The sequence below is a fragment of the Sinocyclocheilus anshuiensis genome, unplaced genomic scaffold (assembly GCF_001515605.1).
Source record: "Sinocyclocheilus anshuiensis isolate Anshui unplaced genomic scaffold, SAMN03320099.WGS_v1.1 scaffold63, whole genome shotgun sequence".
Classification (NCBI taxonomy): domain Eukaryota; kingdom Metazoa; phylum Chordata; class Actinopteri; order Cypriniformes; family Cyprinidae; genus Sinocyclocheilus; species Sinocyclocheilus anshuiensis.
Genome location: NW_015552625.1, coordinates 2,286,973 through 2,305,999, shown reverse-complemented (window position 1 = coordinate 2,305,999; position 19,027 = coordinate 2,286,973). Strand labels below are relative to the sequence as shown.

The following is a 19,027-nucleotide window of genomic DNA, read 5'->3' as shown; positions in this document are numbered from 1 at the left end:
GGGTTAAAAATTGCTTAATTTTCTAAAAACTATCAAAATGCAAAAAAAAAAAAACTTAAATGGTTAGTTCACCCCAAAATGAAAATTCTGTCATTAATTACTCACCCTCATGTCGTTCCAAACCCGTAAGACCTTCGTTCATCTTCGGCACACAAATTAAGATATTTTTGATGAAATGTGAGAGCTCTCAGACCCTGCATAGACAGCAACGCAACTGAAATGTTCCCAGGTCCAGAAACGTAGTAAGGACATCGGTAAAACAGTCCATGTGACGTCAGCGGCTCAACTTCAATTTTGCGAAGCTACGAGAATACTTTGTGCACAAAGAAAACAAAAATGACGACTTTATTCAACGATTCTTCTCCCCCGAGTTAGTCTTCCGCCATTTTGGAGAGTATCACAATGCATACGCACGCTTTACCCTAAGTGTAAACAACGCTGATTACGTTCATGCGCACGCTTTCCCCTCCTAACGTAAACAACGCTGATTACGTTCTTGGCTACTCTTCAAAATGGCAGAAGACGTAACTCAGGGGAGAAGAATTGTTAAATAAATTATGTAATTTTTGTTTTCTTTACGCACAAAAAGTATTATCGTAGCTTTGCAAAATTGAAGTTGAGCCACTGATGTCACATGGATTGTTTTACCGATGTCCTTGCTACGTTTCGGTCTGGAACATTTCAGTTGCATTGCGGTCTATGCAGGGTCAGAGAGCTCTCAGATTCCATCAAAAATATCTTAATTTGTGTTCCGAAGATGAACGAAGGTCTTACGGGTTTTGAATGACATGAGGGCGAGTAATTAATGACAGAATTTTCATTTTGGGGTGAACTAACTTTTTAATGGTACTAAAAAAAGCTTAAAGGTATAAAATTCTGTTTCTGATTTTGAAGTGAATCACTCTTATAGTACAGATAAGACAACAAGACTTACGGGGCCTGGAAAAGAAAGACCCTCCAGTCAGCAGTGCGAAGGTAAAACACATTGGGTCGTTTGCTATAGTCTGCTGCCCGCATGGCTAAAGAATGATGGATTGATACTGCATTCTTCAAGTCCTCATCAGACAGCTGCTTATCAGGACGATATTCATCCTGCAGACCAATCCCAAAGTAGAGGCAAATCACAAATCTTTTTTACAGTTAATAACTGTACAGCAACCACAAGAAAATATGGTCCATATAGCACAAAACATTAATGACTAAAATGTACCTTCTGAAGGTAAAGAATCAGTCCTTTTAGGATGGCATAAAATGTCTTCCATCCTCTTTTACCTCGTGGAGCTAAAAGAAAAACACAGTCAAACTTTTAAACAAACAGTTAAATATTCTATAACTAGATGAATATTTTTTATTTTAAAAAATACACTGAAATAATCATAATACTGATAATCACTTTTTCTGTCCTAGTAAAAATATAAAAAAAATTCTTAAAACATGATACATTTACATAATTAGCAAAACTCTAGGATAAAACTTTAAGGAGATTTTTATTGTTCTTACCCCATTGACAGATATCTTATTTTAAGATTTATGATTAAAACAAGAAAAAAAAAAAGACTATAATGAATCGCAACATAGTTAAATGCATGTTGTTTTGAGATATTTAGATCTTTGATATTTTTACTGGAAAACAAATCAAGAATATACTTCTGTCATTTAAACTACAATTATTCAGACTATAAAACAGATGAAAACATTACTAGATCAAATAAAAGGCTGCATCTGAGGAATGGCTTACTTCTCTTGCCATCAGAATCAGCGTGAACTTTCCGCACGAGAAAGCCGTTCACGTAGACCTGAGCGCTGGACTGCTGTGCAACACTGATGAGGGGGTTACCACCGCTGCTGATCCGCTTCATAGTGTGAGATGTGGAGTCTTTCCTGCCATCCAGCTCAGAGAAAGACTTCCGCAGTTCCTCCTCATCGCTGTAGAATACACAAACAAGAGCTTTATTATGAACAGTAGTCTGCATTCTCACCTTTACCCACAAGGCATTTTACATACTAATGCAAATTCCCTGACTTTCAACATTTACCTTCAATTGCTGTTTTAGATTTTGACTTTAAACACACACAGACACATACAGGTAGTGATTCAGGGAGCGAGGTAGCATAAAGCACCATCCCACCTCAATTACAGGCATTTTTATTGTGCATTTTAGGGCTGTGCAATTAATCGCATGCGATTGTCATGCGCATCTTGTGAGTAAAGCCGGTTCCGTGATTAGTAGTAAATCTCCAACACCTGCTTTCAGATGGAGCGGCATTAACTACACAGAGCCGTAGTTCACTGACAATTAGGCAATATCGCGTTCATTATCGCAGATTGAGATTGAGATCGCAGATTGATGGAGATTTACTACTAATCACGGAACCGGCTTTACTGACGAGATGCACATGACAATCGCATGCGATTAATTGCACAGCCCTAGTGCATTTAGAGTCACTGATAAGGACTGAAACTGCATCTTTATTGCCTATTGCTTGGCACAGTTGTATTTTATCTACAGTACACATATCCAGCTGTGCAGGGAGTGCAGTCAGACACCCTGGAGAGCCCCTGAGGTCTGGACCGCTAAACATTCCTCTCTAACTGCTACGGAGTACAGCACATAGCCTTTGCCTTCACATGATAATGCTCTCATCTGTTGCTTAGTAACTGCTGGCCTCCACACTAGTAACCAAGAGAACCAGCTCAGAAGATGGAGTACCATGGGAGAGAAAGGGAGATAGAGAGAGAGGGAGGCAGAAAGAGCAGCCACATAAAAATGGTGACTGACGTGCATTGATTCATACAATGAATGATGGCCTTTAGCTGAGAATCACACAATGCTAAATAAATGAAAGTGCAATGAAGTGAGTCAAACTCAGAAATGGAGGGAGTGTGAAACAGAGAGACCAAAAGAGTGGAGGGACGCTAGAAGATCAAAGACCTGCTGCTAAATGAAAGAGAATAAAACAATCACTCGTGCTTTTCTCCTTCACACATAAACAAGGGTACTGCAGAACCCCTCAAGGAGCAAACACAGTGCACATGAGAGTTTGTATGTGTGTGTGAGAGACAAAGAGAGAGGGCTGTGTTTAAGTCTGCACATTAGCCAGACAAAGATTTCAACCTGTAATTATGGAGAGGCAGCTTGCGGTAACCATGGCAACAAAATCTGGAAATCCAACGTCGAAAGTAAGGGCTTAGAGCATCATACAGCTCTGGCCAGGTCATAAATACACACATACAGTACATACACTCTTTAAAAAAAAAAAAGATTCCAAAAGGGGGTTTTTGCAATGATGCTACAGAGGAACCATTTTTGGTTTTCAGTGAACAGTTCTTAAAAGAACATTTTAAAAACCTAAAGAAGCTTTTCCACTATAACGAACCTTTAGTGCAATGAAAAGGTTCCATGGATACTAAAGGTTTTTCATGGAACCATCTATGGCAATAAAGAAGTTATATATTTTTAAGAGTGTATGGTTCAATATAGAACCTTAAAGGGTTTAGTCTTCATATTTGGAACCCCTAAAAGTAGGGATGGGCGTATCGATCTGAAGTATCGATATATCGATCACTGGCAGTCCCTAATGGCAGTACAAAATATTGCACTAAATCAAAAGTTCAAATGTTACAAATAAGTTAGAATATTAATGTTGTAATACTGGTAGCACTAATATAAAAATGTGATGATATACTGTATGTTACAAAAAAGTAAAAACGTTGAAATACGTTGATGGTTGCATTTTTTTGTATTTGATCTCAGTATTCCTATCAATATTGTATAAGGGTTTTTTATGCATAATAGTAACCCTAGAATGTGATCAAACAGTTTAAAATAGCTGGGCTAAGATATATAACAATTTTTATGACTGCAGAAATATGTTAATTCAGTATACACATTATCCCACCGGTTACAATTGTGACTGACCATAAAATAAAATTTTTCACACACTTTTCCAAAAAAATAAAATAAAATATTGATTATTTCAAAGGGTTGAAATAATGACGCATCATTTGGATATTTTCATGTCTGGGAAAAATTTGGGATTAAACGGGTTAAAATGCGTTTTAAACATAAAGTTAAATGGTTTTCATTACCCATTTTACTCTTAGTAATTTAATAATTTAATACATTTCATAATTTAAAAGTTTAGTGCAGTAGTATCGAAATAATAATAAAAAATAATAAAATTAAATAAATAAAATTAAGTATTATTTAATAGATCCAAAAGAATCCTTTCTTTTTTATCGTTAATGTCAAAAAGATTTTTATAGAACCTTTTTGAGTAAAGAGTTTTCTGGATTCAAGTAAAGAACCTATAAAAAAACTTTATTTTCCCTAAAAGTGCGCCTAATAAGCACATCTCACTGATGAAATGAAAGGCCTTTCCAACTAAAGGATTCTATAATGAGCTTATGCCATTTTTAAATCAATAACACTTCTAGAGGCATTGAATTATTTTCAAATGTTTTGGATGACACTGGATGAGGAGGATGGTGCTCTTGAACTAAAAGTGCGCCTAATAAGCACATCTCACTGATGAAATGAAAGGCCTTTCCAACTAAAGGATTCTATAATGAGCTTATGCCATTTTTAAATCAATAACACTTCTAGAGGCATTGAATTATTTTCAAATGTTTTAGATGACACTGGATGAGGAGGATGATGCACTCGAATCTGATGTAGTGAAAAGGAGCCACTAGAGAAAACATTAGACTTACATTGTCCACTGCAGCTTTTCATTTTTGATAGAGTTGTAGAGAGCCTGTTAAAAGTGGAAAACAACAGCATTAAAGCACAACCTCATCAACAGTTTTGCCCTTTGCGTGTATATGTGTGTGCGCTCAAACATCCCACTGACGTGTCTAAAAATAGCAACTGAAAGTTAACAATAACCATGAAACCAACACCTGCAACAGGTTGCAGACAACATTTTTCATCATGGAAAAAAATCAACCCAACCATCATTAAAAGCAGAAGGAAAAAAAAAAGAAGATATTCATTTCCATGGGCAGATCCTGCTGTTAACAAGTGTCACCTTTTGCTTTTTCTTCCGGGTTTGTGGGTGATTTTGGCCATCCTGAACCTTGCCGAGCAGATCAGGGAAGGCCAGGGGCTTTAAGGAACGAGAGCGAGGTGCTTTGGTGTAACGGAACGGGTCCATCACGCTGAAGTCCCGTCCACATCGCACCGAGCACAGGGAGCGAGAGCGGAGACGACCAGTGGAGTGAATACTGTTTACACCAATCATGATTTTTCTAGATACAGGATCCACAGATGAGGAAATGAAGGCTTTAAAATCAAGCAATGCTAAATTAAACTTGACGGAGTCTTCATTCACTTTATGTCTTTTTTCCACACGTAGAATCCAGAACGGTGAGTAGAAATGAGTTCAAAGAGCACGTCAAATGACACAGTGGCAAACTCAAAGTCTTTGGCAGTGGCGAAGCTCTTTGGGAGATCCTTGAGGGTGTCACACGGGCATCAGGCTTTCCGTAGTGATTCCAACTCTTGCATTATGGATCCATTCCTATTCATTATGCATGTAAAAACATCGCTGGGCCACTGCAAATCCACCAGCGCCATTTTGCATCAAACTTTCTGCTTTGACTGAAACACCAAAGACGATCAAGGCTGAGGATCTGCGGCCAACATCCAGTTGTTTCCTGGTATACATCCTCGAGTTCATCACACCTTCACGTGCTCACCGACGCATGCTGACACGCTCACAGGTGCGGTGCAGATGGCTTGCGAGGACCGTGATGGTGGAAGGAGATAATTGGAGAAGAGGACAGACGGATGAATGCGAACATCATTGAAGCAAATGCATGAGATAAACACACATGGGCTCATGCAGGGAACAGACTGAGAGTTCTGACCGACTTCCGCCCACTCTCAAACTGGCATCCCAAAACTGTGACGTCACCTAACGTCCCCCTCTGGGCCAGAAAAATAGACATCAGACGTGTGAGAGACAGAAGGACCAGACTGGAGCAGGAAATCAGCAGAGAAACGAGAGAATCCTGTTGCTTTGTGCAGTTTTCTCCATTCAATGTCAGTCAGTTGAATGCATTAGAAGTTTTCCAGAATTCTCTTTCATCCGTTTCTTTCTCTTCGAGCTTGTATCCACACGCCGGTTATCCAGATTCTTTCACACCTGATTTTTTCCCTTCCACAAACACAGCTCTGCTGCACGGCTGTAGGAACAATAGAGGTTGGGCGTCTGAGTCCTGCGCTCTTGCTGCAGATAAAAAATGGGCTGTGCGGTGAGAATGAGATCTTGTGAGGGAGGAGTGTTCACCCTCCCATCTCTCTCTTGCATTCACAATCTCGCCCGATCTCTTTCATGGTCTCTCTCGCGCTCTGCTTCTCAATTGATGTACCCGTCTCCCAGCATGACTGACAAATCATGGCACTTGAATGTTCCATGATCCCACCCTCCTGTGAATGTCAATCAGTTTCCAGGCTCTAGAACGTGCAAATCCTCACATCACTTTATTGCCATACTCAATCTAATTTTCAATACGCATAATGTAGAAAAGGTCTGTTGTAAGGTATAATGACAATAAACCTGTTGCTCAAATTTATTATCATGTTAATTATGATAACTGAGTATGCTGGCACTCAAAATCAGCATTAAACTTTGAGTTTTTTGATATTGAGTTTATTTTATTGGCTAGGAATACCATTAAATAATAAAATTACGTATTAATGTATTAATTAAAAATGTAAATAAACCAATCACTTTTTAAATCAATAAATAGACTAATTTAAAATGTTTATTTAAACCATTAAAATTTTATTAAAAATGCAACAATAAATAATTAACTCATAAATCATTTTAAATGAAAAAAATAACTTATTTGTAATTATTTGTAAAATTTACTAGCCATTTCTGAGTGAAAACTGTTTTAAAGAAATGGCAAGTAGCATGCTGAATTTAACGTGAAATTTGACAATTTCTTGTAAAACATGCTCCAATAATCTTGTGTTTTATATACAACTCCGAAAAATCATTTTTACAGTTATCACATAAAGCTTGTACAAATTGCTTTATATCCATCAGCCAATTGCTTTAGCCATTTGCCAAATGAGTTGCAAAATATAATTGGACAGTTCACACATGGGAGCAGCCAATGAACAGTCGACTTATGTTATCAATAAGAATTACGCAATATAACAAGTCACTGGGGATATTGTAGAAGCAGTGAATTCATTTGGTTGGTGTGGTTTCTTTTGGCACTCTGCTCACTGATGCAGCCTGTTCTCTCTCTCTCTCTCTCTCTCTGTCACAGACAGCTCTGGGACACTGGGCATCCCATAGTCTGAGTCTAACTTTATTCAAACGTGACCTGCTTTTATTTGGCCACTGTCACCAGGCAGCCAGCAGTTATCCCAGTGAGCTGGGCATAGGGAGGTTTTATCTGCTCGTGTTAGAGCACAAGAAGGACTCCATGTGTTCATCAAAGCAGACTGAGACGCTAACAGTTGAGATTGTAAAAGCACCTGGGGTACAGTAAAGCCTGAATTGAAAAGGACAGAATACAGTTTTGTCAAGCCAAACACATCTTGGAAACGGATTACATCCATGTGTGTTGTGCAGTAGCTGCTGCAACATAGATAGTGCCTGAATAACTAAAATGAAAAAAGTTCAAACTTGGTTAAATTTTATACAATAGCATTCCATCTGTGATAAAATACACATGTTAATATTTATGATGTATGAACTAACAATAAAAAATAATTTTAAAGCATTTTTTATCTAAGTGAATGATGATTTGCATACACTATCGTTTAAAAGTTTGGGCTTTTTTTGAAAGATGTTTTGGTAACACTTTAGTATAAGGACCGTTTCTCACTATTAACCAGGTGCTTATTAGCATGCCTATTATTAACATATTGGCTGTTTATTAGTACTTATAAAGCACATATTCTTCATGACCATATTCTACATCCCTAATCTTGCCCAATACCTAAACTTAACCACTACCTAACTACTTATTAATAAGCAGCAAATTAGGAGTTTATTGAGGCAAAAGTTGTAGTTAATTGTGTTAATAGTGAGAATTGGACCTTAAAGTGTGACCGATTTTTTATTCTTTTTTTTTTTTTGCAAGGATGAAAAAATGTACCATGGTTTCCAATAATTGTTTCTTGAGCACCAAATCAGCATATTAAAATGATTTCTGAAGAACTGTGTGACACTGATGACTGGAAATTCATCTTTGCCATTACAGAAATGAATTACATTTTAAAATATATTAAAATAAAAAACAATTACTTTAATGTTTTACTGTATTTTTGATCAAATAAATGATCAATTAAAAAAAATATTTTGAATAGTAGTGTATACAAGCAAATTTGTAACATTTTAAGTTGTAGAAACTAACATTAATTATTAGTCTATTATGAACAATTATGAGTTAACAATGAACAACAAAATATTTATATAAATGAACAAATGCAGTAAATGTTTTATTGTTATTTCATGCATTAACTAATTGAAATTAAAGAATTTAATTGAAGAACTGAACCTTATTGAAATGTTACCATACATTGCAAGATCAATTGTCAAAACAGAATTTTCACAGTTTGATGCTGTAAACTGTGTAGTGACCAGTGGGAGGAGCATAATGCATAATGCAATGATGCATATGCACATACTCATTAATCTCAACCTGGGAGATAACAGGAATTATGCTGTTCACACAACTGAGTGAAAGAACAAAACCATCATTTGCAAATTGAAAAAAGGGAACAAAAGAGAGAAAGAGGGACAGGAGAGATAAAGCATGAGCAATTTGTAACGCATTTACGATAATACCATGACAAAACCCTCATTTCAGTGAGAAGCCGTGTGGCAGCCAAATTCCCATCTGTCCTCCCTGCCACCCCTGCTGTTGCTGGCATGAAGACAGACTTCACACAGGTTTTTCACGGCCGTTAACTGTCATGAACCACACAGGCACTGAGAGCCTAACCTGTTGGCTCACAGATGTCTCTCTCAGCTGCCATCTCTATCTGCACTATATTTAACCCTAAAACCTGTTGTAATATCAGGGCAGACAGACGAAAAAGAAGGTCAAGAGACTAAAATTATGGGAAGGAATATCCAGATAGCTAAACACTTCACTCCCATAGCCTAGTTATCCAGACTAACTGTCTTTACTCGGCAACTGTGTGGCCTTCACACCCTCACATGGTGGTAGGTGGAGAGAAACAGGAAGAAAGAAGACCAGAGCTGAGAAGAAGAGAGAAGAAGGATGCCATTCGTCAGCCAAGGCCTGAGATAAGGATTATTATATGGAAATAACCTAGACAGACAGGGCTAAGTACAGTTCAGCAGAGTAAGTTTTTGCAGATTATAGGGTGAAACAAAGAGCAAGATGGCAGATAGTATAACGGCTAGAGCGAGAGAACGCAGAAAACTGTGAAGAGAGTGAGGGGGTGGGAGGTGATGGAATAGAGCAAGGCACAAAGCGAAAGAGGGATGAGCAACACACAGAGAGAGAGAGATGGCCAGAGGAGAGAGAGAGAGAGAGAGAGAGAGAGAGAGAGAGAGAGATAGAGATAGAGTGGGGGGACCAAACGCTTGAAAGGCTCCCTGTGATTTTAAAGCACATATTAGCAGAGTGGTTCAGGTGCGGTCATCATGTGGCTATTATTCTTGTGCAGAGTGGCCTGTAATCCAAGAGAAGGGACTAAAATAGACAAACCCTGAGCACCAGAACATTGGAGCACAGGAAGTTCACTGACATCAGCTGCAACAGAAACCCCCACATGGCGGAGTTTAGTCACAACACTCAACTTCAGACATGGCAAACAATAAAATGGCAATAAAACAATAATTTCAGGCACAGCGTGCATCCAGTGCAGCATTATAATGCAAAACTTCATCTTGTAGCTATGATCTGTGAGAATGGTTCTACCAAAACTCCAAAATATATTTACAATAAAAAGTGCCTTTTATATGGGCATTTACATGCACAAAAATATTCTGATAATAATGCACATGAATATTCATGCACAACATTTACATGCACAAGAATATTCAGATATAAATCATGATTATTGACTGACAACATTGCAGATTCTATACATTTAAATAAGGCATCTGACATATGCCTGTAATTTTGGGATTTTTTAATAAATTCTCCGTATATCAAATCATATTACATACTATTTTTATCAAAAAATGCAGCATTGGTGAGCATAAGAGACTTCATTCAAAAAAATGTAAAAACTCTTATCAATCCCAAACTTTTGAAGTTTGTAGTGTATGAAAATTAAAACTATTCTACTATGAGCAATAATGAGCTGATTATTTACTGTTCAAAATTACTAAAATGCATCATATTAAATACCAAGATTTTTCCAGAGGAGAGTAACAGTTAAAGAATGTGCATGCCTTAATTTATTTAGAATATGCTGATTACACAGGGTTATTTCATTAGCTGTGGTGCAGGTGAATGTCTTCTATGGTTTAAACACAATTAGACCTTAATGGGATAATTCAATATGCAAAAGCGGTCAGTGTGTGAATGTGTGTGAATGCTTGAAAACCCTACAAACCTTGAGAAGATCTTTTGGGAAGTTTTGGCCATCATTTAGCCCCTCTAGGTTACTAATGAACTGCATGCAGGACATCCTCTTCCCGACGTTCTGAATGAGAGAGAGACGATAGCATATAAATTCACTGTCAGCTGATGCGCTGACCTATTTCACGGTTCCTGTGCACTCAACAACACTTAAAATACCAAGTACACAGTGAGCAGTAAATGTGTTAATATTTTGTGCAAAAATAATTCTGCCTCCCCTGAGAAAAGTTTTTACTATTACATTTATGGATGAATTTCTATTTTTATTCCTAACTGTAAAACCGACACTCCTCCTCATCCCCTCAGGGTGGAGAACAGCTCAGAGGATAAAATCCATCCTAAAAACACAGTTCTAGCTCCCTTCACAGAGGCTCAAATCTTATACATGTAAAAAATAACAGTAGTAATTTCACAATAAACACCTTATTATAACTTCCAGTTATATTTTTTGTTTTCCACAAAACAGACATGGATATTTCAGAGATGTGACTGGCATTCATTTTAGAAGGTCAACTTTGCACAGCAAAAACGCATTGTTGAAAAAAATTAAATAAAAAATGTATTCATGCTTTATAGCTTACTGTATATAAGTCAAATGTTCATGGCGTATGTTTAAAACCTAAATTCATGAAGTATCAGTGTATATTTTCCAAGTTAAAATACCCTTGGGATTTTTATTTGAACCTGAATATGATTCTTTTTTTTCATTGTTTGTTATGTGTTTATGATACATCAGATACATCTCAAAACTCACATGACCATGCAGATCAGTGTTGAGCAGCATCAGGGCACAAGTCAGTGTGTGAACACTGTCTGAAACACAGAGGCACAGAACTCCCATAAGCTCACACAGTCAGCGCAAGAGCACCCCATAGTGTTAGTTTTCCTGTAATACACATCAGATGCACATTCATTCACACACACACACACACACACACACACACACACACACACACACACACACACACACACAATGCTGGCATGGCTTACCTTCATTTAGAATAGTGTTCGGGTTGCTCTGGAGGTATCTTTTAGAAAAATGGGACAATACTCGCTCCCTCTCTTGTGTCTCTCCCATTAGGGCAAACTCTCTCAAAAACACTCTAAGAAACAAGAACGACAAAAGACTACGAGAAAAACAGACTGAGAATTTGAATAAACCTGTTGGACATGAGAAACGAGAGCAAATATTTACTTAACTAAACATGGGAGGAATAGCTAGCTCACCTTAACGCCCGATCCACCATCATCTCTGAGAAGTTAAAATAACTGAGATACTCCTCCGCCACCATGTGACTGAAATCATTGCTGCAAAAGTCATGAAAAGACAAAAGCGTTACGAAAATAAGGTTTTTGGGCCTCATACTAGGCGTCAAAAAGTCAATCCCTTCATACAAAGAAGTTCACACGGTCATTTTCAGAAATAAATTACCTAACAACAGTCCAGAATAATAAATATTTATTATTCATTTTTAACTTATAAAATGTAAATTTTTAAAACAGTCCCCACTGTACATTTAAAACATGGTATTTATTATTATTAAATTGAACTTTGCTTCACAAAAGCTCAAAAAACAAAGAAAGAGGAATGAACTACATAATTTCTTAGTATTTATTAATGGTTAAAATGATCCTCACTTCTTGCTCAGGTGACGTGCCACGTCTGACTTCTTAAATCCATCAAGATTGTACAAACGTTTGGCCAGCCGTTTTGCAGCTTGGAGGTCAGCTTTGTTGCCATTGGCCAGAGTTTCAGTGCTGCCCACAGCCAATCGCTCAGCCACCTCTGGATCGGATTCAGACACCGGCCGTGATGGCCTCTCTCTGGAACGGAGGAAAAATAAATGAATGACGTCTACATGAAAGGTGACACACATCTATTTGAATATGAACTATAGCATTACCAAGGAAAAGGAAAAGTGGTATACATTTTATTTGTAAAAAGGCAACCCAGATATGATATGTAAATATGCTTGGGCTTAAAATAAGCCATCATAGACAACTACACAATATAAGCATACTGAACACTCCAAAGAGAAAGGAAAAATTGAAATCGCATCATATGACCCCTTTAATACTGACTATTCGCTAAAGCAGTCAAATCATGAGGTTAAATTTGTTTACCTTCTATCTCTCATGTCTGAACCTGTTATTCTTAGCACTAGCAATGTGATGTAAATAGAGTCTATCTGATCTACCTATACAGATTCTTTCCCAGCAGATCAACTCAATCCACCATTCACAGAGAAACCAGCATTTAGTAACTAAAAACGCACACCTGACAAACTATTTTGAGTGCATAAACCTGTATATTTGCCCTTTGTCCACTATTCAAAAGCACAAAAGCTTCACATACACATACACATACACATACACACACACACACACACACAAACATAAAGGTCTTCAGCTGATATTCACATGTGAGAGGACAGAAAGAAGTTTAATTTATATTAAAAGTGTCAAATATATGTTAAATACATTCCATTCAGTCTTGAATCAAAAACTAAAGCGTAAAACTCTAATGACACATAAGGTCTGAAAAACCAAAACAAGAGCGGCTACCCAAAAAGTGCTTTAAAAAGCATCTACTCTACCTCAGTGACCCAACTCTGCCTTTAAACCACCGCATTCCAAAGTCTGTTAGATGTATGAGAACCAAAAATGTTCATGCCACATGCGGATCACCCCTGTCATCTGTCTTTGGTTTGTTCCGAAGTTCTCCATTCCCAACCTACTCCAACCGGATAGTTCACAAACAAGGCAGGGGAGGAGACTCGAAAAAAGGGGATGAGGGCAGATTGTTTGTTCTTCAAACAATGGACAGATAGAAACATGGTAGAGAAAACCAGGAATAAATATAGAGAGCTTTTCCACCACGGCTTCTAGGATGTGGGAAGAGCTTCTACAAAGATGCACAGTGACTAACAGACACACCTTTGCTAAATCTTTTTGTATGTCAGACATCAGCTGATATATTTAGACACCTGTGTTTGAATAACAATAACATGACACACATATCATAACTTGACTGGTGAGGGCACTTAAAGGAGAAAAAAATGCAAGACGATGATTGTTACAAATGCCAGCACATATTTCTACATTGTACGAATAAATGCTTCTTAGTGGACATGTTCACACCCACTCACTATAAATGGTGAGGTGAATACAGGGAGGTGTATGGGCAAACAATCACCTCACATGTGCTGAGGCTTTACAACATTCCAGTGCTTTGTGAAAAACTTTTAACACACCTCTCTTTAACGTTGAATGACAAGATTTACATACCAAAGGAGGAAAAAGACTGCATAATTTAAACATTTTTTGCATGACTTGATAAGCCTAAGAGTATCACATGCCAAGGATATGATATTACCTTACACTGACAACGAGTTGCACTAGAATTTTAGTTCTTGACTGGTTATGAAAAATGACTATATGTGAGTTGAAGTTTTTAAAGAAATTTGTCGAAATGTGATTCACAATGTGTTGAGGATGGTCTTGCACAATGCAAGATAAATATGTGATCCTGGGCCACAAAACCAGTCATAAGTGTCAATTTTACAAAATTGAGATTTATACATCATCTGAAAGCTGAATAAATAAGCTTGCCATTGATATATGGTTTGTTAGGATAGGACAATATTTGGCCAAGATACAACTATTTGAAAATCTGGAATCTGAGGGTGCAAAAAAAATCTAAATATTGAGAAAATCGCCTTTAAAGTTGTCCAAATTAAGTCCTAAGCAATGCATATTACTAATCTAATATTTACTAATTGACTAATTGATATATTTACGGTAGGAAATTTACAAAATATCTTCATGGAACATGATCTTTACTTAATATCCTAATGATTTTTGGCATAAAAGAAAAATTGATAATTTTGACCCATACAATGTATTTTTGGTTATTGCTACAAATATACCTGTGCAACTTAAGACTGGTTTTGTGGTCCAGGGTCACATATAATTGTGATATATTTGTAATATTTTAAGCAACAATGAAGTGATAGTGCTTATGTTTTGTCAATGCTCTATCAGATTATGATGCCATAATCTGGCATCATAAGAAATTGAATGTTACTATGGTTAAATCCTCAGGCTAACATGATTTCTGTTAGCGAGCATCTATTTGATACAGTAGCAAAACAAACACACAACTTTTTGTGGTGCAAGTTAAAGGAGGAAATTAACGAAGAAAAGTTAATACTGTCACGGTCACGGTGTGTGGAGGCAGGCAGGACGACAAACAAACGAGGGGAAAGACGCCGCTATACTTTACTTAGGGTCGGTTATTCTGTCACGGTCACGGTGTGTGGAGGCAGGCAGCACGACGAGGACGACAAGGATTCCAATAATGATATTTAATGTAGACACAACAAGGCAGATTCAGGTAGGTGAGACACACACACTCGGGGTAACATTCACAATAACCGACAACTAGAACACAATGGACAGGAACTGATATAGGGTGGATAACGAGGGGCAGACAGGTGAGCACAACGAGGTGATTAACTGATAATAGTATGGGCTAAACCAACAAAAGGGGAAGAAACCACAATAAACAGTCCACAGGGGCGTTACACATACCTTGACAAAGGCTACTTGTTTGGCTGAAACGCTGGTAATAATAAACCATGCTTAAAAGAGTGTGCAGTTACAATTTTTCTTCAGCGAGCATCTATCTACCATCAGTTAACTAACTAAGTTGTAATAAAGTTTTTTTTTGTTATTGAAATATTTTTTGAAACCCTGACTAAAACATGTTTTAATTCCCATGAACTTTTCGTTTTGACAACAAATTTTAATTGGAGGAGTCAGACCACCCAAACCCCTACAAATCGAGATCATAATGGTCCTCATAAAAACCTTGAATACTGTTTTTAATAGTGTGATAAACTGTGAATTGACTTAGGTATTCCCCAAACACCATTTGAGATTAGATAACTAATACTAAAACTGAAACTGAAACTGAAGCCCTAAAATAAACACTACACAAACATTTTAATAATGACAATAATAAAATAAATTGTTAATAAAATTGACTAGTGCTGACAAAAATAACAAAAACACATCAGAATTAGTCAAACTTAAAAAGTAAAAATAAAAAGCAAAATATAAAAATAAAAACTATCAAAACATTAATAAAAATCTCAATGATACTATAATAACACTGATAGAGACAATAAGTTAAAAAGAAGTCTAGATTTGTCTACTCACCGGTATATGGCTGGGTGGGGGGCATACATGTAATTATCCTCCAAGGCCCCACCCCTCCAGCAGAGCACATAATGAGCCATCACCTTAGCCCTGCCCCTTCACACCTTACAGAGCCAGATGACAGGAGCTCGCTTATAAACACAGCATCCAGCCTTCCAGATTCTCTACCCTTCCCTGAACCTCCTTTTGTCCAGAACTAGCCTGAGGAGGCTTTAGAAGAAATCTGACCCTCTGCTTCTGCAAGTCCCTTGAACTCTCATTGAAGTCTCTAGTTGCCGTGTTGCTGATTTTTTATCCTACTCCAAACTTTTACAAGCTCTTTTTGTGCCCATAGCGAAGTCAGAAGCTTGATACAGCTGTTCATCTGTTTTATTTTCTCTTGTTCTCTCTCGTCCTGCTGGCTGTTCCCGCCTTATGCTTGCCTGTTTGTGGATGTGAATGCGTGTTCCTCTCTTGTCAGCTGAGCTATTTTTCGCTGGTGGATATGGTCTGTATTTCCTTTCACAACAGTTTACTCCCCCTTTTCCCCTCTTTCCAACCCTCTCTTCCTCTCTTTGTCTTGCCTTGTTACTTTCGTCCCTCCCATTAAACTCAACATGGTTCTGAATACATAGTTTGTCTCATTAACAAATTATTAATATGTATAGATCTATAAGAAAAAACAAAGGCCAGAATTATTTGTTAGAATAATGCTTTGTGTTTCTTCGATATCAGTGGCCTTTTAAATAAAATAATGGACAGATACAGCCCTGCTGAAACAGAAAGAGTTTCCTACTCTCTCTATTTAAAACCCTGAAATCACACGACAAGTTAATCTGCTCTCACCATGGAGACCGAGCGTGCCTGGCAAAGCTCCAGGTCTATCTGGCCCCACGGCAGGAGAAGGAATGTAGCGGATGAGCCAGGTATCAAAGCAGACATTGTCGGCTTTCAGACCCTCTTGATAACCACAGTAAAACTTAGATAAAACATCCAGACAATGTTCCTTATTGTAGGGGACTTGAAAACCTTATGCCACATTAAAATGCCAGTCTTAAAAGTTACAAAACACTGTAAAACACTGCTGTTGTCACACAACTCTTGCCATGTTTTCAAAGGTCAAATGCATATATTTTCTACCATCTGCACTATAAAAAAATATTTTGATCAGCATTGTTGTCTTGTATGTTTTTTTAACTAAAACATTGACATCATTTGTTTAATATAAATCTATCATAAATCATAAGTTGTTAATCATAAATCTAAATTCATTTTGCATACAGATTTTTTTTGGTAAAAACATATTTAAATCAAGATAAATTGAAAAACTGTTTTCCCTCCATTTAAAAATAATAAATCCAGTAATTTGCATACAGAAGAAGAAAAAACTATTTGGTGATAAGGAAAATAAATGTAAGATTTATACAGCAAGTCTTATTATCTTTTCATCAATTTTCTTTCGGAGTAAATCCAATAATTTTAAATTCAATGTTTTTAAGGAGGTTTAGATAAAAATACTGATGATATTTGTAAGTGTAGACTCATATGAGATTATTTTTGTGCCTTTAAAAAATGAACGTAACTTTTCAAGAAACTTATAAAAAAATAATTGAAACTAAATAAAATGTCTTTGAACCTGAAAAAAATTGCAGGCAAAATGTAATTTTTATATTGTTTGAATTCTTTAGAATCAGGTGATCATTAATTGTGATGGTCTAAGTGCATATGCGTTATGGCGAGGGTTGTCAACCTTCATTGCCTCGTTGGAGTGAGACTTTCTTGACGTTGTGTGATTTCTGTGTTATTACTGTGTTATTAATGTGTTATTCCTGTGTTATTACTGCGTTATTACTGTGTTATTACTAAGTTATTCCTGTGTTATTACTGAATTATTTCTGTGTTATTCCTTTGCTATTTCTGTGGTATTACGGTGTTAATAATCTGTTGTCACTGTGTTATTCCTGTGTCATTTCTGTGTTATTACTGCGTTATTAATGTGTTATTACTGAGTTAATCCGGTGTTATTCCTGTGTATTCCTGTGTTATTACTGTTATTCCTGTGTTATTACTGAACTATTTCTGTTCTTCCTTTGTTATATCTGTGTTATTACTGTGTTATTAAAGTGTTAGTTTTTCTTTTTTAATAAATCTGCAAAAATGTCAACAATTCTGTGTTTTTCTGTCAATATGGGGTGCTGTGTGTACATTAATGAGGAAAAAAAATTAACTTAAATGATTTTAGCAAATGGCTGCAATATAACAAAGAGTGAAAAATTTAAGGGGGTCTGAATACTTTCCGTACCCACTGTATATATATATATGATAGTATTATCTTTCAATTGTAACAGCACACCCTAATTAGACCCTACAATGCAAAAGAATCATCAGCAATAAGCAAATATCATTTGAGAGCATTGGACATTATACAATATTTTCAGTATTATACTTCTAATTAAACCTCAATACACCTTCACTTTCTCTCGCGTTTGATCAATCGCTCTCCTAAAAGCTTAAGTCGACAGAGTAGTAGCAGCAGATAAATACAGATTAAAAAAAACCTCCTGATTTTATATCACTAAAATTAAATAGAGAGCTTCTAACAGACCCACATGCACACAGGCGCAACACTGACGCTTTCATTTCCAGGTCAAGAATGTGTCAGTCAAAAACTCAGTAGCTAATGAGAACACATCACTGCTTGCCCCGCCCCCACGAGAGATTTGTGCCAGAATGGCAAACGAAAACTTCTGAAGCATAAATGAAAACTTCAAAAGCGTAAAAGAAATTTTAGAAGCATAAATGAAAACTCTGTAAGTGCATTTGTAAGTACATATAGCAAAAGAAAGAGGAGAAAACAGTTAGCAAAACATGCAGTGTATTAAATGAAACCAAAGATTTTGCCTGCATTTTGCCTGTTTTTTTTACGGTTTCAAAGACATTTTATACAGTTTCAATTTATATTTTCATAAGTTTAGTGAAAAATTACATACATTTTTATTGGCACAAAAATAATCCCATAGACTCAGAGCTACACTCTGATTTACTCTGACAGCAGACAGGAAGGAGTAGCAAGAGATTATAGGCCTAAACACAAATCTGACCCTGAGATTGTGGGTCAGTCACAGCACCAGAAGGATCTTATGCAGTCATGAGAACTTATTTGGTTAAGAACTTCATCCTTATATGACTGCTTGCTGCATACAGTTGATCAAAACAATTTCTCTGATTCAAAAC

The 19,027-nt window shown here is 36.8% G+C and overlaps 1 protein-coding gene across 1 annotated transcript in view; it reads right to left on the bottom strand.

Moving 5' to 3' along the window:
- LOC107666458 (uncharacterized) overlaps positions 1–19,027 on the bottom strand; it is a 30,116-nt gene that overhangs the window by 3,136 nt on the left and 7,953 nt on the right. The window contains 9 exon segments of the mRNA XM_074186924.1: positions 935–1,092; positions 1,211–1,281; positions 1,739–1,926; positions 4,715–4,758; positions 10,566–10,655; positions 11,346–11,404; positions 11,582–11,694; positions 11,819–11,899; positions 12,230–12,415. Coding sequence (XP_074043025.1) covers positions 935–1,092; positions 1,211–1,281; positions 1,739–1,926; positions 4,715–4,758; positions 10,566–10,655; positions 11,346–11,404; positions 11,582–11,694; positions 11,819–11,899; positions 12,230–12,415 — 990 coding nt within the window.